This window comes from Anomalospiza imberbis, chromosome 30 (assembly GCF_031753505.1).
Source record: "Anomalospiza imberbis isolate Cuckoo-Finch-1a 21T00152 chromosome 30, ASM3175350v1, whole genome shotgun sequence".
NCBI classification, from domain to species: Eukaryota; Metazoa; Chordata; class Aves; order Passeriformes; family Viduidae; genus Anomalospiza; species Anomalospiza imberbis.
Window position 1 is genome coordinate 2,703,185 of NC_089710.1, and position 22,474 is coordinate 2,725,658.

General features: G+C 55.9%; 1 protein-coding gene across 1 annotated transcript; it reads left to right on the plus strand.

The window, feature by feature from the left end:
• The first annotated feature begins 270 nt into the window (after positions 1 to 270).
• Positions 271 to 2,553, plus strand: LOC137463832 (heat shock factor protein 5-like). Its single transcript, XM_068175221.1, has 2 exons — positions 271 to 890; positions 1,581 to 2,553. The coding sequence occupies exons 1-2, from the start codon at positions 377 to 379 to the stop codon at positions 1,622 to 1,624; spliced, it is 558 nt and encodes a 185-aa protein (XP_068031322.1). The 5' UTR covers positions 271 to 376; the 3' UTR covers positions 1,625 to 2,553.
• Positions 2,554 to 22,474: the final 19,921 nt, after the last annotated feature.

The following is a 22,474-nucleotide window of genomic DNA, read 5'->3' on the forward strand; positions in this document are numbered from 1 at the left end:
CAGAAATGAGAGTGGTTTTGTTTTCACTGGACAAAGAGCAAGAGTTTCCGATGGGATTTCTCCGTTTGGACCTTTCTGAAAGCTCCTGCACTTGCCTTGGCGCCTTGGGGCCGTACCGCAAAGCAAAGGCAGAAGGATGACTGCAGCCAGGGAAAAAGAGGGTTCGCACCTGGCCCCGCCGTGCGGAGCCCGGCCAGCCCCGGGAGCCGCCCCGCCCGCGCTGTGCCCGCAGCCCCGGCTCTGCCGCGCTCGGCCCCGCCCCGTGCGGCTGGGCGCGCGCGGGCCCGAGCGCAGCGCCCCCCTCAGGCCGCGCGCCGCCGGCGCAGCCGCGGCCGTTGCGCCGGGGCCGTTGTGGCGACAGCCGGCGAGCGGCGCCATGGCGGAGCTGCCGCTGCCCGCCGGGCTCAGAGCCAGCGCCTTCCCCGCCAAGCTGTGGCGCCTGGCGAACAGCCCCCGCGTCCGCTCCGTGCGCTGGGACAGCCGGGCCCGGGGGCTGCTCATCGACCGCTCCCTCTTCGAGCGGGAGCTGCTCAGCCCGGGCGACGCCCACGGGGCGGGCAGTGAGGGGGCGGGGCCGGCCCCGGGCTCCTTCCAAGCCACGCAGTTCGGCAGCTTCGTGCGGCAGCTCAACCTCTACGGCTTCCGCAAGGTGCCGGGCGGGGTTGGCTCAGCTGAGCCGGGCGATGCCGGCAGCTGGCTCCATTTCAGGAACCCCAACTTTCGCTGCGACCGCCCCGACCTCCTGCTCCGCATCAAGCGCCTGACCAGGGCCAGCAGGCAGCGGCTGGCGGCGGGGCGGGAGGTGCGCAGCCACCAGCCCAGCCGCTTCCAGCAGCTGCGCACGGAGCGGGAGGTGCCCTCCTTCCCCGCCGGGCAGCCGCCCAGAGCCGGTGAGTCGGGGTGGGAGCTCCGGGCGCGGAGGGTGGCGTGGGCTGTGGCCGTGGGCACTGCCCGGCGGGGCAGCAGCGGGCCCTGCCCGTGCTGGGGCTGCTCAGCGCAGCTGCCCCGGCCGGCACAGGGGCTGTCCTTGGGCAAGGCAGCTGTGCCGGCAGGGCCCGGGAGCTGTGCCGGCTGTGCCGGGCTGCCGGGGCTGCGGGACAGTCCCGCCGCGGCTGCGCTCACCACAGCCTGGCCCGCTCGGCTGCAGCTGGCCCTGCCATGCGCCCTGGCTGCTGCTGCTCCTTGCGCGGCCCCGGGGTGCTTGGGGAGCTCTCCGTGAGTGCGGGTGAGCCGAGGGCTCGGTCCTGCTCCGGCCCAGCTGAAGGGAGTCTCCTGTCCCTCCGGGGCAGTGGGGAAGAGAGCTGACAGTTGGCTTTCTGGCAGTTGCCTCCTTCCAGGGAAGGGCAACGCGGGAGAGTTTTCCCAGACAGTTGAGCGAATAGGGGAGAGCTCATTAGACCAGCAGCTGCTAGTTGAATAGCCCTTGAACGTGTTGGTTGTTTCTTTTTTCATTTTTCTCACCCTGCTTGGGAGGATGGGGGCTTTTGTTTTCCCTGACAGATGTACAGCTGCTGCCAAGGGAAACACGCCCAAAGACCAGTTTTCCCTTTGCTTCCTTTCTTCTTCCCACTCCTACACAGTGCTCTCCTACCAGGACCTCGCTGCTCCTCACCTCAGGGTTTAGAGCTGCCTCCAGGCGCTTCCAGGCAAAGTGCAGGTGCTCAGGAATCTGAGGTTTTCCTAGCATCTCCCCAAGAAAATATTTGTCTCATCTGGACTTCTTGGGGTTTCATCAGAGCAACCAGGCACGGGCAGATTTAATCTCAACTGTGAGCTTATCATTCGGCTGGCTCCCCTGGAGCTTAAATGCCTCCCTGAGCTCATCCTTCTGCTGGTTCCTGTAGACCATCACAGCCCTTCCATGGCCTCTCCACAGAGAAGCTGCTGCACATCTTCAGAGCAGCACTTGCCAGCCTGCAGCCCATCAGATAGGGAAAGAGTTTCTAGCCTTCCTCTTCAAACAGATCCTGGTTAATGACCCTTTGAAGTGTTTTCCCGCAGTGCTCTGTCATGGGTAGATCTCAAGTGAGAATCAGGTAGAAAGTGTCAAGTCGCCTAGGAAGAAGGACCTTGAAAACAGAGACTCTGCCTGCTTTTCCTGTCCTTGCTGCAGACTGGGAGGGTGTTGGGGGCATTTTCCAGACAGCCTCTCTGTAGGGGTACAAGCGCAAAGCAAAAAATACTGCCTGACAAGTGGTCAGTGTTAGGTGCACTCCCCTCTTCCTTTGAATGAAGCCAAACTAGGACGGTGATAGGATATTGCAGATGTTTGAGACTGTCTGCCCTGCAAATCAAGCCGTGCCATTGAAATGAGCTCTGTGTGCTCCAGAACAGCTGCACCAGCAGAATGCGGCCTTGCCCACAAGGCTGTTTTCAGAATAAACTCACTGTATAATTTCAGTGAGTGTGTCTGAGGATCTGGGCTCTTCCTGGGTGAATCTACATTCTGTGGTCTTTTGTGATGAGAAACTCAAGCAGCCAAATCCCAAAGCTGCTGGGAAGATGCAAAAGGCTGTGATCATAAAGTGTGTGTGTGTGTCTGTGTCTGTCTCTATCAATTTTACAATGCATGCTTTCATCTATATACATGTCCATTAGGATAAGTATTTTGTGAGAGGAAGAACTCGCTCTTCCAATCCCCTGGGAAGTCTGAATACATTTCTGGAACTGAGGTTGCTGTGTGCTTCCTGTGATATTTGGTCCAAGGCAGCACTAGAGCTCTGCGTCCCAAAGCCCCATTGTGGAGCCTGACCAATGTGTTTGGATTCTTGCAGCCACCCCAGACACTTCAGCTCCCAGTGGTCCAGCTGGCAGTGCTGGTTATGCAGCATGGACAGCCCCCAGCTGGCTGTGGAGTACTCCTGGGGAAGAGGAATTGCCACCAGTGGATCTGGACATAGTGCTGGAGACACTGGAGGAGATGATTTCTCCCTCTGCTCAGGTAACTGCATTGGACAGGGATGAAAGGGGCTGGACTGACAGCTTTTGAATGCTGTTGCAGGGCTGAGAAACAAAGGCTTCTTGAGTTCAGCTGTGAACAGACAGGGAGGGATTTTCTTGGTAAAGCAAGATTTCCTAAAGAAGAGGGAATGAAAAAGTCTCCCCCCTGAGTAAGGATGAGAAGGTGTGAGCCTGTGTTGGCCAAGTTTGGGTGCTCATTTTCCTGGGAAGAATTCCTCGTGCAGGGGCATTTGTGGTGTGGAAGTGGAAGCTTTGTAGGTTCTGAGAGGCTTTGTTAGATGGGAAAGAAGAGAAGAGTGTTTGGAGAATTGCCACTGAAGGCAGAGTGTCCCGTGCAGGGAGGGGTGTGCGAGAGGTGCCTCTGTTCCAGCAGCAGATGTGGGCTGTGCCTCTTTTGGGTGGCAAGGCCAAGGCAAAGCAGGGCTGGGCTGCAGCTGCTGCTGTGAGAGCCCTGCCGTGCGTGTAGGCGCTCCCAGAGCCGTGGGTGGGGCCGGGCTGCAGCTGCAGCTTTCTTGTCCTCTCAGTAACCTGGGGCCTGCAGTCCAGTTTCCATCTGGGAAATCCTCAGCTGGGCAAACTGGCCACTCTTGCTGTCCAGATTGCAGAGCTCAGTCACCTTGCTCTCGGGCGTCTCTGCGGGAAGGGATGTGTGTTCCCACGCAGTCCCTGCCAAGCTGCAGCCTGGATGAGAGTGCTGTGCTCAGGGCTGTGCAGGGAGGAGCACATCCCTGTGCCAGGAGCTGGCAGGACTCCTTCCTTAGCAGCCATTCCATGTGTTCAGTGTCACCCCCACGTTCAACACTGTCACCTTTGACAGCCTTTGGATGGTGTTTGAGAAGTCAAATCTTTTTGACTTTTGAAGGGCTTTGGGGCCCAGACTTCTTGTTAGGAGCAAGGGATTAAGAGTGTGAGCCACAGAGTTGTTGGACCAGATGTTTTGTGTAACTGGTGAGAAGGGTTTCTTTCTTTCTGTTTCTCTTTCAAGGGCAAAATTAATGTTGTGCCTGAGTCTTCAGAAGGGGAGCCTGTGGACAGAGCTGCAGCAGAGGGAGCTTTGCCTGGCACCAAGAGCTGTGGGAGCAATTCCCAGGAGCCTGAGGAGCTTGGTAAGGACAGAGCCCCATTGGTTTAGAGAGGTGTGAGACGGCTGCTCTGAGCCTGCCTCTGGCAGGAAGGGAGACGAGAAGAGTTGAGTTCCTGTCTGCAGGGTTAGTGCTTCCTGGTGCCTTTAGTTCAAAGGCACATGCACAACCTGCCCGAGCTCTGCCCTCCACGCTTCTCCAGAGGTTCTGACACCGAGTCCTCTGCTGTGGCAAGAGAGCAGGGAATAAACCTGACTCTGTGGGAGTTGTGTCACCAGCTCCAGTGTCCCAGGTTTGTGCTGATGTCCATGGATAAGTTTGCTGCTGGGTGTCAGTGCTCTGGAGGCAACACTGAGTGACTCTTGAAGCAAGAGAAGAAAACCCCAGCAAAAAGTCAGTGTACAAGTCTGAGCTTTTTGTCTCCAAGCATTAAATCAATGTAGTACCAGTCTGCTGGTAGCTGTTGTGAGATATATTAAAAATGCAAGCAGCAGAAGCTCTGAGACTAAACAAATCATTAGTCATAAATCCAGTAGCTCAGGGAAAAACTGAAATTACTCCAAATTAGGGAGAACTAAAGGACAGAGAGAGCCCTTTGGATCTGCATTCTTGTGCAAAGCTGGTGCAGCCTGCAGGCCTGGTAGGGAGCTCTTTCCCTCCCAGCTGTTCATCCCAGAGCTGGTGGTTGTTTTGGAGGAGCTGTTGCTCACTGCAGAGGGCAGTTTGTAGGTGGCAGGGAACGGTGCCAGTTCATAACTCAGCCCCCAGCACCCCTCAGCTTCAGCCATTTCAATGAGGACTGAGGTCTGTCTGTCCTCAGAGAAAGAACAATCCTGGGCTTCTCTGTGGCAGCTGGGACTGTGTTTCAAGCTCTCGTGGGTGCTATTTGCACTGTGAGTGCTGTGAGTTTATTGGGATACTTAAAAGTTTTGGGATACTTCATAAGTTTTGAAAACTTGGAAGAATGCCTGTTCTTTAAAGAGCAGGCTTCAAATTGCCAAGTGAGAGTCTGCCTTTCAGGCCATGTCTGACAGTCCCTGGTGGAAGGACAGTTACTTCCAAAGGGAAAGATGCACAGAGGCCAATACTGACCCAGCATTCCCTTTGTTTCCCAGATATCCACCTGATCTACCTCGCCAGGAGGGCTGCCCTGCGTAAGAAGGAGGATCAGAGGGAGAGCCTATGACTATCGGGCAGGTGGAATCCCTCTGTTTATACATAGATTTATAGATTTCTGCAGTTCTATTTATATATCTATATAGATACATTTATAGGTTTATAGAGGTGTGTTTATATAGTTAAATCTATATATATCATTATAGATGCAATAGATTTATATTTTCATATATGTAGTTATGTTTACACATTTTGAGATTTAAATTTATATATTTATAGAGTAACATTTATATATATGTGTAAATATGTTTTGCTATTTAGTTACAGTTACATGGAGGTTTAGATGCATAGATGGAGCTGTGTAGGTCTAGGCTGCATTTTTACCTCTTTCCCCCTTTTTCACCTCTTGCTTTTCCCCCGTGCCCCCTGTGTCCCCTCTCCCTGTGCTGGGTCCGAGCTGGCGGCCGGGCCGGGCGGAGCAGCAGTTCCAGCCCCGGGTGTCCCTGGAGCGGTGGGAGCTGCCGGTGGCCCCAGGCACTGTCCTCTGAGGAGCTGCTGAAGGACGGTGAGACTGAGGGGGCTGAGGGGGCGGTGACGCTGAAGGGTCGGTGACCCTGAGGTGCTGCTGGGGCTGAGGGCTGTGGGGCAGCCGAGGGCGATGGTGGCACTGAGGTGACAGGGAAGTGGCACAGGCTGAGGGGTGGCGGGTCTAGGGGGACGGGATGGGTCAGAAGGGACTGAGGGGCTGAGAGGACTGTGAGGGGCTGAAGGTGGCGTGGGCTGTGGCCGTGGGCACTGCCCGGCGGGGCAGCAGCGGGCCCTGCCCGTGCTGGGGCTGCTCAGCGCAGCTGCCCCGGCCGGCACAGGGGCTGTCCTTGGGCACGGCAGCTGTGCCGGCAGGGCCCGGGAGTTGTGCCGGCTGTGCCGGGCTGCCGGGGCTGCGGGACAGTCCCGCCGCGGCTGCGCTCACCGCAGCCTGGCCCGCTCGGCTGCTTTTTCTTTCTAACCCTCCTGGGGAGGCTCTGAGATCTTCCCTTCCCTGATGGAAGTGCAGCTGCTGCCAAGGAAAACGTCCCCATACTGACTCAGTGCTCCCTTTGCTTCCCCAGCTGTGCCATCTGCCGTCCCTGTCCAGGAGAGTTGCTCTGCACGGGAGGAAGAGACCGAGGGAGAGGCTATGAAGATGGGGCGGCAGCAAGAGCAGGGAACGGGTGTTATAAGTTAAAGTAAATAATTTGTCTGATCCTTTAGGGATTGATAAAAATAATTTTATTGATTACAGCAAGCAATGACAAGCAAACAGCGCTGGGTGCAGCCGGGGAGTCAGTGCTCCGCCAAGGCTCACACGCTTCCCTTTTCCCACGGTCCTTTATTCTCCCCCTTCTTCCGCGTTTGTGGCTTTTCCGGGAGTACTCTGTGCGTGCGCCTCCAGTTGCTAGGGGGTCGCCGCCTGCTCTCTGGTGGTCGTCTGGATGAAGGCTCTCCTCCTCTTCCTCGCTGGGGGTTTATGACCCTGTAACAATCTTTCCATAGATGGTTACACACCTCCCGACCCTAGTTGTACAATCAACCTAAGGAGTCAGCGTATCCTGGGGTTTCCTGTTATTCACAAAAAACCTCTTCCTTTGCCCGAGTTCCTGTTTAATGATGAACAAAGAGACTTCTCTTATCTGTTACAAGGGGTCTGGAACACAAGTCCTGTGAGGAATGACTGAGGGAGCTGGAGTTGTTTATCCTGGAGAAGACTCAGAGGTGACCTTATCACTCTCCACACTCCCTGAAAGGTGGTTGCAGTCAGGTGGGGGTCGGTCTCTCTCCTCACAGCAACTGACAGGACCAGAGGACAGTGTCTTAAGCTGCACCAAGGGAAATTTAGGTTGGATATTAGGAAAATTTTTTTATGGAAAGGGTGATAAATTCCTGGAACTGTCAGTCCAGGGAGGTGGTGGAGTCACCATCATGGGATGTGTTTAAAAAAAGACTGGATGTGGCACTCAGTGCCATGGTTTAGCTGAGGTGGTGTTAGGGCATGGGTTGGACTTGATGACCTTAAAGGTCTCTTCCAACCCAGCAATTCTGTGATTCTGTGATTGTGTGACATCACAGACCAGGTTGTGACATCAGATAGTTGGCTGTGACATCACTGGTGTGTTGTGTGACATCACAGAGCAGGCTGTGACATCAGAGCATGCCTGTATGACATCACAGAGCAGAGCAAGCTGTGAGGTCAAAGAGTGTGCTGTGACATTATAGGGTGGCTGTGTTCCATCACTGAAGGTGTTGTGACATCACAGGGTGGGTCTGTGAGCCCACAGAGGTGCTGTGTGACATGTTAAGTGAGTTCTGCCACCACAGAGCAGGCTGTGACATCACAGAGCAGGCTGTGACATCACAGAGGAGGTTGTGATGTCACAAAGTCAGCTGTGACATTACAGGCTGGCACTGTGACATCACAGAATGGGCTGTGAGGCCACAGAGAAGACTCTGCCATCATAGAAAAGGGCTCTGTGACATCACAGAGCAGCTGTGTGATGTCACAGAGAAGGCTGAGACAATACAGAGTGGGTTGTGACATCACAGAGCTGACTGAGAAATCACAGAGCAGGCTGTGACATCACAGCGAGGCTGCATAACTTCACAAAGGTGGCTGTGACATCATAGAGCTGGCTATGACATCACAGGGTGTCTGTGACATCAAAGGCTGGGCTGTGACATCACAGGGCAGATTTTGTGACATCACAGAGCAGACTGGGACCTCAAAGAGCAGGGTGTGACCTCACAGGACACCTCTATGAATTCACAGGTGGCCTGTTACCTCTAAGAGTGGGCTGTGTGACATTACAGGGCAGCTATGTGACATCACAGGGGCTGTGTGTGACATCACAGGGGTGTGTGTGACATCACAGGGGCTGTGTGAGGTCACTGGGGAGGTCACTCCACCCCGGCCCCAGCTCCCAGTTCCCCCAGAGAAGTCCAACGCTGCTCGTGCACAGCGGGGTCCCCTGTCCTCCCGGGTCCCCCCGCCCCCGGCGCCGCAGCCTCACCCAGAGGATGTTCCACGAGATCGACCCCAGAGCCTGACACGGGGACGGGGGCTGGGGCTGTGGGGGTTGGGACAGGGGGACAGGGACCCCCCGGCAGCGTCCTCGTGTCCCCCAGGGCCAGAGCCTGGGCCAGGGCTCCTTCACCCTGTTACCAACGAGGGCTTGAGAGCACTGAAAAAATCCCCAGCAAGGGATCAGCAAAAACCAGATTTAATATTAAGTGACAGCAAGGCAAAGTTCCTTGGCAAGAGTCACTCTGCTCCTGGAGCCGTTGTGATGGTTGCTCGCCATGGAAACCTGCCCTGGCCCCTTGCTCCGGGCTGCTGTCACTGCCCAGAGCCAGAGGGGATCCCTTGCTGGGGGCTTGTGCCATGGCCACCTGCCCTGTGCCGCGCTGGCCGGTCAGGCGCCGTGGAACCAGCAGCAAACGCCAGGGCCAGGGCCAAAGGCCAGGTCAGCCCGACAGAAAGGGGCAGTGCTGGGCACTGTTTCCATGGCAGCCCTCACTGGGGGTGACACCTGGGTCACCTGTCCTGGCAGTTGCCATGGAAACCCGGCTCATTGGGAATACAAGGGTGGACAGAGGTTTTAGTAGGGCCTGGCACAACGGGACAAAGGGGGGTGGTTTTAAACTAAAGGAAGGGAGGTTCAGATAAGAACAGATAAGGAGGAAATGTTTGATGATGAGGGTGGTGATACACCAGGACAGGTTCCCAGGGAGGTGGTCAGTGCCCCATCCCTGGAAACATTCAAGTCCAGCTGGGACAGGGCTCTGAACAACCTGATCTGGTGAAAGATGTCCCTGCTCATGGCGGGGTTTGGGTGAGATGAGCACTGCAGAGCTCTTCCCACCCAAACCATTCCAGGACTGCATGGGCAGAAGGGGCTGCTCAGTGCACTCCATCCACTGCCTTGACTCCTCATGGTCTCTGCTGGACCCCACATCCCACAGCCAAACCCAGCCCCTTCTCTGCCTTTCCTCCCCCTGCCCCAGGGGCTGGCACAGCCTGGGGGGCACAGGTGACCTTTGGGCTTTGCAGGGCTCAGGCACAAGGGCCGTGGCAGAGTCAGGGCTGAGGTCACGCTCTGTGGGCTGGGGCAGAGCCCAGCCAGAATTGAGCCCTGAGGCAGCAGCTCTGCAGTGCTGGCCACCAGGCCGGCTTGCCAAGGGAAGCTTCTGGCCATGCCCTGCAAGCAGCTGCTGCTGCCAAGGCGCCTTTGGTGCCTCAGGCTCTCCCTGGCACAGCTCCCAGCACGGCACTCTGCCCTTGTGCCCGAGGCCTTCCCTGTGCTGGGGCTGGCCTGGGGCTTTTCCTGCAGTGGGACCTGCCCTGCTCCTGGCACAGTCCACCAAGTCATTCCCTGCATTTCTCCTTTTCAAATTCCTTCCATCACATACTCTCAGAGGTCCTGCCTGTTCTGGTGCTTATCATGAACTGACTGTGCTCTTGATTTATACCAGCACTGGAGATGTAGAATCACCCAAACTGAACACAGAAACAAACTCCCTCTGTCCCATTTTCATGTTCTAGATCACTTTCCAGGTGTCCATGGAGATATGGGAATGATTATCACACAACTCTTCATTTCTGGCTGCAGGCTCTGGAGATTCCTTCTCTGCATTCAGTCAGGCTTGTATTCCCTAACAAGTCCTGGTTCCACCTCCTGTTTCCCAAGGCTGGAACAGTCACAATGAAAACCTCACCAATGGCACAGCTCCCCAGCTCACCAGGAAAAGAAAGGACAAGCTGTCAAGTTCTCCAAACCTTGGTCCTGCTTGGCTGCAAGACTCCTGCTGCACACCCGCTGTGGAAAGCCAAGAGAAGCTGCAGGTGGTGGCACATCTTGTGACAGGAGCTCAACCTGGTTCTCCAGGAAAGGTTCTTGAAAAGAGCAAACAGGACTGTGGAGAAGATTCCTGGAAAACTGAAACAGCTTTCCAGAAGTGAAATGAAAATTGAAAGAAACAGTCCAAGATGTTTTCCTCTATTTATTTCTCTGCTCCCTTTTTCCATCTTGCACTACTTCTCCATCCCATTAATTCCAAATGCATCTCACCTCTAAGATCAGTGACTTAGCGAGTTCTAGACACTCTAAAGTACCATGAGCTACACAGTTTGCCTTCCAGTTTTTGCTGGAAAGCAAAGCTGGAGCCATAAGTGCAGGGCCAGGACCAGGGAATCCCTCAGCCAGGGAATGTGCCCCGATAGGGTTTGATACCCAGCGGGGACAATGCACGGCAGCGACCGAGGAGATACCTCTGCCCCCGTGCAGGAGTCCAGACTCTGGGTCTGGGCTGAACACGGCAAAGTTCCCGTGTTTGGACAGGCTCAGGGGCTGCCCCCGGGGAGCGGGGGGCTGGGCGTGGGGGTGAGCGGGCAACGGAAAAACGGACACGGGGACAAACGGCCCCGGAGCTTCAGTTGCAGCAGCAGCAGCAGCGGCGGCAGCAGCAGCAGCAGCAGCAGCCAAAGCAGTGATTTTGGCGACTTCCGATTCTTACTCCTCTCCCTGTCCCGCTGTCCCGCACCGTCTCCCGCGCTCCCTTTCCCGCTGTCCCCTCCTCTCCCAGTCTCTCTCTCCCCATTCCCGGCCGGGCCATGCCCCCGGCCCGCCCCCGGCTCCGGGCGGGGCTGCCCCATCCCCGCCCCCGGCCGTCCCGCCGGGGTCTCGCCTCCGCCCGGCTCTGGCCGTGCTGGCGGTGGCGCTTCTGGGCGGGCATCGGTGCCTGGGGCTGGAGCGGCATCGCCTCGCTCTGGCTCCGCCTGGCCCGAGCCTGGCCCCGGCCCCGGCTCCTCCCGGGCCCCGCGGAGGACACACGCGGCGCGGCCGCTGCCGCCGCCTCCGCTGCGGCTTCCCCGGCCCGAGCTCCGCCGCTCGGCAGCGCGGCCGCCGCCCCCGAGCCGCCGCTGTCCCGTTGCCGGGAGCGAACGCCTGGGGAGGGCCGGCCCGGGGCGGTCGGGGGGCGCTCGGGGGCCGCTCCTGGCCCCGGGCCGAGCGCTGACAGCCGCGTCCCGCCCGCAGGGAAGGCGCAGCAGGGCCTGCAGGAGCGGTACCGGCTGGGTTCGCTGCTGGGCAGCGGCGGCTTCGGCAGCGTCTTCGCGGCCACGCGGCTCTCGGACGGCGCCCCGGTGAGCGGCGGGGCCGGCGGCGGGCGGAGGAGGAGGCGGAGGAGGGAGAGGAGGAGGGGAAGGAGGGGGAGGAGTAGAGGGAGGGTGATGAGGAGGGGAAGAACGAGGAGGAGGAGGATGGGGCTGGGTCTGCGGCTGGGGCTGGGGCTGCGCAGGGCGGGCGGCAAACTAAGCCCGCTGCTGCTCTTGGCTTGCAGGTGGCCATCAAAAGGGTGCCAAGGAACCGCGTCCGGCACTGGGGCGAGCTGGTGAGTGAGCGGGGCCAGCGGCAGAAGCCGGGCCGTGCCGGGCGGGGATGAGCCGAGGCCCGGCAGGGTGGGAGCCACCAGGACACCTCGAGGGAGAGCGGGCGTGGGGCCAGCGCAGGGCACAGAGCACCCCGGGCTGGGTGAGGGGTTCCCGACCCCTGGCACGGCATCAGCCCCACTGACGGAATTGCGTTCCTCCTGCAGCCCAACGGCACCAGCGCACCCCTGGAGATCGTGCTGCTGGCCAAGGTGTCCACTGGCTTCCCCGGTTTCGTCCAGCTGCTGGAGTGGCTTGAGCTCCCCAAATACATCTTGATCGTGCTGGAACGCCCAAAGCGGTCTCAGGACCTGCATCATTTCATTCGGGCACGGGGGTTCCTGTCCGAGGAGGTGGCGCGGGATCTGTTCCGCCAGGTGCTGGAGGCCGTGCAGCACTGCACCAGCTGTGGGGTCCTGCACAGGGACATCAAACCACAAAACATCCTGGTTGACCTGGCCACTGGGCAGGCCAAATTGATTGACTTTGGCTGTGGCACCTACCTGCAAGACACAGACTACACTCGCTTTGCAGGTGAGCCCACGCAGGGGTGTGCTCTCGGTCCTGGCATCTCATGGCCCAACATCTCACAGCCCAAGCTGGGTGTGGCAGCGGGGATTCTCCCTTTTGCTGCCCTTCATGGCACTGAGATTTCAGCTGAGTTGCGATTGAGCAGGGGTGGGTGGGGAGCCAGCTTCAAGCCCTGCTGGCAGCCTTTGCCTACCACTCTGGGCAGGACTGAGGCTGGGGCTGGGGCAGCCAGCCTGACAAAAACACCCGTGGGTGGGGGTAGCAGAGAGGGGGGCCGGAACCTGTGTCCCAGCCGGTTTGGTGTGCAGGTGAGAAAGGGCTTGGACTGCTCCACTCACCTGGTTTGTTTTGGATTCATGATGTTTTTTGGGCAGTGCAGGCGGGGAGGATGAAGGCATGGTTTTCCCAAGCACTGGGTGGGTTTTTCCTCCTCATGGTTGGGCCTTGCCAGGATTTCTGCTGCCCTCTTCCAACCCCAGTGGCTTCTTTTCCAACCCCGAGTCTATACACAAGTCCCAGGTGCTGGCGAGAGGGCAGCGGTCACCCCGTGTGCCACTGGGGCAGCCCCCACACGACCAGGGATGCTGGGGCCAGGCTCTGGGAGCAGCAGCATCCCCCTGATGAACCCCATCTGTATTCCACAGGAACACCGTCATACAGCCCCCCGGAATGGATCCACTTTGGATTTTACTACGGCAAGCCAGCTACCATCTGGTCCCTGGGCATCCTGCTGCACCAGATGGTCTGCGGGGAGCACCCTTTCAGGAGGAGCCAGAACATCAGCTGGGAACATCAGCTCTCGCTGCCACGACGGCTCTCTCAAGGTGGATCCTCATCTCTGGCCACGGGGCCAATGCCAGTGCTGGGAGACAGCAGCAGCTCGTGAGCATCCCGCTCTGGCAGCTGCTGAGGAGGTGGCACATGTCCTGCTCTCCTGCTCTCCTCCAAAACAGGGAATTGATGGGGAAGTTTAGGCCCAGCTACATCCAGCATGGCCTGGACACGGGAATAGTGGGGCAAAGCCAACAGGAGCCTTCTCCAGCTGACCGGCGGGTTCTGGTTTCTCTGCCCAGAGTGCCAAGATGTGATCAGGTGGTGTTTATCCATGCTGGACTCGGACAGGCCCTCGTTAGAAGAGCTGTTCTGTGATCCCTGGCTGCAGGATATTGATCTGCCCTAGAAGAAGGGAGAGAGCCACAGGCACACTTTGATGCAAGGCCCTGGTAAGTTGCAGCTCCACACATGCCTTGGCAATCAGAAGAAAAGGAACCCAGACATTTTGTCCTGCCTGTGTCACTGCCCAGGGGTCATCAGATGGGAACACGCAGCCCTTGTGCTGGAGCTGAGCTGCTCTGCCCAGCACTGGTGGCCACCATCTGAGCTGGTTTTGCTTGTCCTGGTTCCCTGACAGCTCTGGGCCCTGGGCAGAACCCAGACAGCCTGGGCTCACCCCCAGGGAAGGAGAAGGAGCCCCTGGAGAAGCTGTACCAGGTGGGACTGCTGCTGCTGGGGACAGCGAGGACGACATCAAGGATGACAACCTCTTCCTCCACCTGGCCACCGGCAGCTGAGGATGATGGACTTCGATTCTGGCACCTTCTCCAAAGCCAGGCTCCACAGGAAATTTGCAGGTGAGTCCACACGCAGGGGGATGCTCCCAGATTTGGGCATTGCACAACCTGGCCAGGAACCAAAGGTTTCCCCTTTGCTGGGGTGGATGCAGCTGATCCTTCAGTCGGCTGCCAGGCTGCTTTTGGCAGGGCTGGGGGATGGGCTGGGGTGGTGATGAAATGGGAGTGGGCTCCTGGCCCTGCCAACAGCCCCAGCACCCACCGTGCCCCGGGCTGGGGCTGGGGCAGCCAGCCCGACACAAACAAACCCCCATGGTGGGAGCAGAGGTGGGACTCCAGAACCTGTGCAGGGGCTGCTTTGCTCTGCAGGCAAGGAAGGGCTTGGTCTACTCCACTGCCCCTTTTTGCTTTGGGATCACCATTATTTTGGGGGGCAGTGCAGGGGGGAAGGGAGAAAGCCTGGGCTTCCCTCACCTGTGGGTGGGTTTTTCCCTGGCATGCAGGGGTTGGGCCTTCCTCAAGTCCCTGACAGTAATATGATTTTTGACATTTTTTCTTATTCCCCTTTTTGTCTGTAATCTATTTTCAATAATTTGTTGTGTGTTTTTCTAGAGGAAGCGTTCTAGCTGGGGTCCAGTCTGGATGGGGAAGTGCTTGGGAGCAGCTGTGGCGTGGATGGGCCGTGCCCTTGGAGAAGGCTGAGGACATCGTTTGGGACCAGCTTTTCTTCCAGCAGGGGATGGCGTCAGGTGGGTCCCGTCTGCTTGGCATGGTGGGATCAGAGCTTTGGGGAGATGGCAGCGAGCACAGGAGCATCCTGCTCTGGGCAGCTGCTGAGGGCTGGATGTGCCATGGCTGGCTGCAGGCTGGGCACATGTCCTGCCCTCCTGCTCTGCTCCCAAAGGCAGCAGGGATGGGCAGCTCTGGGCACAGCTCTGGGCACGGCCAGCATGGCCTGGGCACCGCGGGCGGCTGGGACAAGGGGACAGGAGCCTTCAGCTGACGGGCGCTTTCTGGTTTCTCTCCTTGCAGTCGGGCTCTGCGGGTGCTGAGGCTGCTCTGGGCTCTGCCAGGGCTCTGCTGGAGCTCAGCAGCGGGCCGCAATCAGCCAAAGAAGAAATGGGGTGACCTGCAGCACAGACCTGCTGGAGCATTTCAGCAACACAGCTCAAGTGTGCAGAGTGTACACCTCCCAGGGAAAACATGACGCCACCCCAAAATAAACTTGTTCAATAGCTTCTGAAATGAAATCAATCTGGGATGACCCCAAATGACATTTTGCAGCCTGCTCAAGCTGTAGCTCAGCCCTTCTCTGAACTGTTCTCTCCCCCACCTGCCTTTTACTTCCCAACTGCTCCCTCTTTTCCCCCAGTGAGTTCCCAGCCCATGGCAGTCTCCATCACACTGTTGCCTTCCTTGGTGCCCCTCACTACGAGGAAGGCTGAGCCCCAGGCTTAGGGACTCATCCTGTCACTGGCTGAGGAGCAGCAATGTCTCAGAGGTCCAGTGGGATTTTAGTGTCATTCAGAGCTGCTCTCCAGCCCTCAGCTCTCCTCACTGCTGAGTTCCCACTCCCTTTTCCTCGTCCTTGCAGCAGGATGAGCTCTGTGAATCCCCTTGAGCCTCCCCACTCTTCCCAGCCCACGCACCCACCTCAGTTAGGCTGAAGCTGCAGCTTCTCTGTCTCCTGTGGCACACCAGTCCAGTCCCCTGTGCGGGGAGCCCCAGCCCCAGAGCACAGCATTCAGCAGTGCACTCCGGGCTGGAGCAGCTGCCCTGCAGCCCTGGCTTGGCTGTTTGTGGCAAGGGAATGCTCCCTGTTTGCAGCTGTCCCTGCAGGATGGCCCCAGGCAGAGCCCAGCCCCTGAAGCTTGGGGCAGACAGTGGTCAGAGCTGAGGTTCATGGGGAGCACCCACAGCTGTGCCTTGCACTCTGTTGCCGTGTGCCACAGTGCAGGCTGGCTTGTACTGGGTGAATGTACCTGCCCCTGGTTTGACTGACAGGGGCCACGCCCATCACATCTCTGCCAAGGCTGCCGGCATTTCACAGGCCAGAATCTGAATAGGCACAGAGATCAGTGAAATTATCCAGACTGGGTTTTTCAAAGGCCCTTTAGAAAACTACAGATACAGCTATTAGAGCGATCAGATGTCTCTCAGGTGGTGTTTTCTGTAAACATAGAATCACACAGTGTTCTCATACAGATATATCCATTTCCAACATATGCAAGCACAGTTGCTGGGGTTTCAACACAATATTGACATTTTCTTAGAGGTCAAGGCAAATGTCTTAGTTGTCAATAGTATTATTTTCACAAAGAAATCCTTGCTGTTCCTGTCCAGTCAGGCATCAACATCCACAGTTGGCCATTTGCTCCCATTTGGGGCTCACACTTTTATGTTCTAACAGGCAGAGGACAGTTCCATTGGGATTTAATCAGCACTATAACTGGGTATAAGGCATGGAGTAATGTTAAAAGAAAAGCTGTGGCTTTACCCTCAATGGGATAATAAGTGTCACTAACAAGATGTCACCAAGATTGGAAACCCTTTGAAAGAGACTGTCATAATCCCAAATTACCTTTAGTTTATCAGTGGTCAAGGTGCCGTTACCGCCTTCCCTTTTAACTGCTATTACAGCAGATTGCAACAGCATCTGTGGAAATTTTTAGAAGAAATCCCGGTTTTGGCCATAGGCCCCGGAGGAGAAGGAGAATTCTCTCCCATAGGAAGGAAAGCCCAGAGCCCCAGTGCTTCAGGGCAGGTGAGAAGCAGCCATCGACATGCCAGGGTCTGCTGGACCTGTCAGGTGGTCCCCAGGAGGCCCAGCCAGCCAGACCTCTTCCGTGTTCCCTTGGTTTCGTGTGACCCCACAGTGTCACAATGGTCTGCTTGGTTCCATGAGGCCCTGGAGTGTCACAATGTCCCCTTGCTTCTGCAGTGTCACAATGGCCCTGTGCTTCCATGGGGCCTTGCAATGTCACAATGGCTTCGTGGTTCCACAAAGCCCTGATGTGTCACAATGGCTCCTCGGCTCCATGCGCCCTCGCTGTGTCACAACGGCTCCTCTGTGACACTGCGGGCTCCACAAGGTCACCATGGACCCTTGGTTCCTTGGGGCCCCCGTGTTCACAATGGTCTCCTTGATTCCATGGGGCAGCACAGTGTCACAACTGACCCATGGCTCCATGAGGTTCTGTAGTGTCACTGTGGTCGCTGTCAGAGGCTGGATGAGATTGATGTCCCGAGACACCTTGGGATGCTCGAAATGCCCGTGTGGGGCCAGGAGCGGGTCAGGCCTTGGTTTGTGGTGGGACAGAGCCCCGCCCCCAGCCCTGGCCTGGCACAGCTGTCAATCACATGGAAGGGGCGGTGCTAACCCAGCTTTGATTGGCCCAGCTGTCAATCAATCACACAGCAGGCAGTGCTAACCCAGCTCTGATTGGCTGAGCTGTCAGTCAATCACACAGCAGGCAGGGCTAACCCAGCTCTGATTGGCCCAGCTGTCAGTCAATCACACACCAGAAGCTGGTGCCTAACCTGACTCTGATTGGACAAGCAACTGGCAGTCCCACCCCAGGGGCGGGCCCATGAAGGCCCAGGGGTTTAAAAGCCGGAGCACGAGGCCAGCCCATGGTCTGGATCCTGCCTTCTCCTGGGGTTCCTCTGTTAGTGATGCTGGAACCTGAGCAGGTGGTGTCTGTGTGTGTGTCTTTCTATAGATCTTCTGTCTTTCTGTTCTCTATTTCTTCTTCTTCTACTCCTACTTACCTAGAACATTTTTGGATAACATAACATCTTGAGGCTTAAAGGTTTTTAGGTTTAATGGGCTAAGTTAATGAAGTTAATGCTGTGATAACAATTTTATGTAGAACAGGATGCTGTACTAAACCCTTTGTCAGAGTTCCTAGATTGTCTATATTTTGCCAGTAAAATTTTGTGTCATTTTGCTCTCTCAGCTCTGTTGGTTAGAGCATGGTGCTGGTATCACTGAGGCTGTGTTCAGTCCCTGTGTGGGCCATTCACTTCAGAGCTGGACTTGATGATCCTTGTGGGTCCCTTCCTACCAAGAATATTCTTTGCATCTGGCCACGGTGAGAATATCTGGTTGGTGTTTCTCCTGTACAACAAACTCGAATGAAGGAACCTTTGGTGACCCCCAGCATTTCAGTGTTCTGGGGTGTTACAGCCCTGCAGGCTCACAATGGCCTCTTGTTTCCATGAGGCCCCACAGTGTCACACTGGCCCCTTGGCTCCATGAGGATCTGGAGTGTCACACAGGTTTGTGACATTTGTCCTTGCTGCCCCTCACATCCCCCTGCCCCACAAACAGCCCCGAGCCAGCCGTGAGGGACAGGCCCTGCTGTGCCAGGCTGGGCTCAGGGCTTGGCCTTTCTGCTTCCTGCAGCCAAGCCAGGCTTTGCTCAGCATCGCAGTTCCCTGCTCTGAGCCTTGGGCTCCCTGCAACCCTGGCCTCAAGGATCTGCTCTCTGCACTCCCTGGGGAGCCTCTGGCACTCCCTGCCCTCGCTGGGGCCCAGGGATGCTCCCAGGGACTTGGAGTTTTGCTTCTGCCTCCTTGAGCAGCTTCTTCATCCTTCTCCCAGTGCCTGAGGGTCCTGGACCCAGCCCCAAATCCACCGTGGGCTGATGAAAATACAGAAAGCCCTCAGGAGCTCTTTGTCTTCCTTCCATGGTCTTCAAGGCTCCAGGGCTTGTGCAGTGACTGGAGTCGGTTTGGAGTTCTGTGCAGGAGTGTGAAATACAAAGTTGTGTTTTGTGTCAGGTAAATAAAGGCAGCCTGTGCAGTTGTGGTTATGAAATGTATGGAACATGGCCATGGGACAGTTATAAAGATGAGTTCTAATACACAACCAAGGAAAGCATGGAAGAAGGCTTTTGAACCAATCTTTTTTTTTTTTGCAAATAACAATTACAAGTCTTAAACTGTTTTGTAATAAGAGTATTTGAATTCTAACTTTAGAATGCTGCTTTTGAGAAGATCTTTTTACTTGTAATTAAGTCTTAAGCTGTTTTGCATTAAGAACCTTGGAATTCTAACTTTGGAATGTTGCTTAGTATTAAGGATTTTAAAATGTAGCTTTGGAATATATAAGGGATTTAACCAGAAAGGGAAGTGACCCTATCCCAAGCTCCTGGAAAAGGAAGATGGACATCAAGGTTGCTGATTAATGATTTCGAAAGGGGACCTGGACATCACTACCATAGATTAATGATCCTAGAAAATAGAAGCTGGACCCCACCTCAGGAAGATGGACCCCACCATGTGGGACACACATCCCGGGATATTGAAACCTGGAATAGATCACAACAGAGTATAGAAACTGGAAAGGAACCAGACATCACCATCACAGATTTACGATCCTAAAGTATAGAATTGTGACGTCAAAAGGTGGAAATAGAAACTGCTGAAAGCTCACGTCAAAATGGGAAATAGAAGCTGCTGGGGAAAGCTGATGAATATGCATGAATATGATCAATAAACACCAGCAAGCCCAACAACCGGTGCGCAGTTGGAGGGGAAAACCCCCACCACTGCACCCAGCGCTGTCTCTGCTCATGCGTTACCATATTAATTAATAAATTTAATTGCTGCTTGATGTATTGGCTGAGTCAAGCTTCTCATTTCTAACAGAATGGAGAAGAATGAGCCCCTGTTGGGCTGACCCTGTTTGGACAACCTGCTCCTCACCTCCAGCGTCACCATGTCTGACACCGCCCACCTGGGACTGACACGCCAAAATATCCAAAAATGCTCGTGTGATTTATTATCTTATTTCTATTCTGTAACGCATTATTTTATGTTAACAACTGTGAAAAACACCAATCACTTGGTTTTTAAAATTTAAAATTTTAATAATAACGAAATTATTATAAAAATAGTAATACAATTAGAGCAATAAAAATTTAGAGTTAGGGCAATTACAAGACAACAAAAAGCAAAGACTTACGGACCTCCGGATGCTCTCGGGCACTTAAGCCCGATAAGCACGTTTTGTGAACAAAGGAATAACCTTAAAAACCATACACTGTTGCATATTCATACATACTTCATGGTTATGCATACATTCTATTTAAAACAAGCAACTCTGTCATTTTTCAACTGCAGCCTTTAATCCCCAGGGCATCTTTGAGTCTGAGCAAGGCCTGAAGAAATCAGCTTCTTCTGATGAGAAAACCATAAATTCCTCTTCTCTGGCAGATTTAGGTGTTCTGTGACTGTTAGCTCGAAGCCAGTGTCTCATTCCTTTAAAAAACCCCCACATACAGAGTTTCTATTTTAAATACTAAAGCTTCATTTTAGCTACAAAACTACATTTACTGTACTATTAAAATGTTAATACAGCACAACTAATCAATATAACACAATACATACAGTAACTATCTGCATAGAGCCATATAATATCCATTTTTCACATATTTAATTATTTCTATATGTATTAAATTTATTTCTAATAATAGCATTGGTTTTTCTTACCTAGTTTTAATATTTACATTAAAAATCTATACATTTTCAGTAGCCAAGAAAACGAATGTTCTTTGTATCTCAGTAACACAATTCCCTTCATTAATGAATTAAGATGTATTGGCTATTTATTTCTTCCTGTTTATGGTAATTAGCAATATTTCCAGTCATTTTGTCGTCTTTTTTATCATCTTTTTCTCACACAGGGTTAAGGAGGGGCCACTTTGGGATCCTTGGAGACATTTAGGGGCACATTTGGGGCAGTTCTGTGCCTGGGGAGGGAATTCAGAGAGAACTTGAGGGTCTGGAGGACACTTGGGGGAGCCGGGTGGGCACTTGGAGGGGCACTTAGGGGTTCTGAGGGACAGCTCAGGGTCCGGGGGAGCCCTTGGGGGTCCAGGGGGGCCCTTGGAGGTCAGGGAGGGGAATTTGGGGCCCCGCGGGGCCCGGGCGGGCACTTGGGGGGCTCCAGCGGGGCTCTCCGGGGCGCGGGGGGTGATGGGAGTTGTAGGCGCGGGTAGAATACGGTTGAACGGGGCCGCGGAGCATCACGGGAGTTCTAGGCGCAGCTGCGATGGGGCGCGGGGCATGACGGGAGATGAAGTCACGGCTGCAGTCGTGCGGGACGTGCGCCGCGGAGCATGATGGGAGCTGTAGTCCCGGCAGTGGCTCGGACGCGGCGTTTGGGGGTCCGGGAAGGCCCTTGGGGGACACTTTTGCGTCCCAGCCGCGACTTGAGGCACTCGGGGCGAACGTAAACGGTTCGGGAGAACTTTGGGGGAGCTCGGGGAGCTCTACCCGGGCTCCTTAGGGCGCGGGGTACGGCAGGCGGTTTAGGGACGTGACTGTGTTCTGAGGGGCTCTGGGGCCGCGGGGGATGAGAGGAGATGAATTCCCAGCAGTGGCTGTGCCGGGCATCCGTGGGGTCGGGAGCGCTCCGGGGATCCCGGGGCGCCTTTGGGGGGTCCCGAATGGGCGCTGAGGGGCACTTGGGGATCCTGGAGGGTCTGGGGGGCACTTACGGGACAGATAGGGGCGGGTACCGAGGGGGTTCTGTGGAGCGCGGGGCATGACGGGCGTTGTAGTGCCGGCTCCAATGGGGCTGAATCGGGCCGCGGGGCATGACGGGAGTTGTAGGCACTAGCGAAAGTATGGCGCCGACTCCAGGCACCGCCCCAAGGTTGCAATCCCTGGCGCTGATTGGCTGCGGGCGGTGATGGGCGGGAGCCCCGGCAAGTGGGAGGTGGCGGAGGCGGGAACAGCCCATCCAACCCCTCCAGTCCAGCCCAGTGCATCCCCAGTACAGCCCAGTGCATCCCCAGTACAGCCCAGTACAGCCCCAGTGCTCCTCCAGTCCCTCCCAGTACAGCCCAGTGCATCCCCAGTACAGCCCAGTGCAACCCCAGTGCTCCTCCAGTCCCTCCCAGTACAGCCCTGTCCCTCCCAGTACACCTGAGCTCATTCCCAGTCCCTCCCAGTTTCCCCCAGTGTCATCCATAGTCAGCTCCAGTGTCCCCCAGTCTTACCCACAGCGTTCCCAGTGTCCCCTGTTTTTCCCAGTATCCCCCAGTATCACTCCCAGTATGTCCCAGTATGTTTCAGTGTGTACCCCCACAGTCCATCCCAGTCCACCCAGATTCCCCTCAGCATTCCTCGTGTTCCCAGGCTGTCCCAGTCCTTCCCAGGGTCACTCCCAGTATGTCCCAGTGTCTCCCACAGCGTTCCCAGTGTCCCCCAGTATGTCCCAGTCCTCCCCAGTGTTTCCAAGGACAGTTTAATGTCTCAGGGTTGCCGTGGCAGCCAAACCCAGCAGTGGGGTCAGTGCAGTGTCCATGGCCACGGCCCCTTGCAGTGGCCCAGTGCAGCTTGGGCTGATGATCCACCCTCACAGCTGGCCCAGGGCAGGTCTGCAGTGGTTTTGGTGGCACCTTGGGCTGGCACACACCTGAGGAGTGTGTCTGTTTTCCTGGGGAAACTCGGGAGTTTTAGATTGCTTCAAAAATAGACAAAAGGGAAAGCCCCTCTTAGGCTGGGTGCAGCCAGCTCTGCAAGCACAGCAGGTCCCAGGTGAGCGAGGACAGACAGGATGGGCTTGGGCAATGTGGAGCAAGGCTGTCCACACTGGGCCAGAGCTCAAGGCACAGCTGCTCTGAGCAGGCCAGAGCTCCTGAGGGGAGAGCCTGGGTCAGTATCAATCACAGAATGCTGCAATCGCCTCTGCTCTAAAGAGAAGTGTAATAAAATACACCCTTTGAAAGAGGACAGTG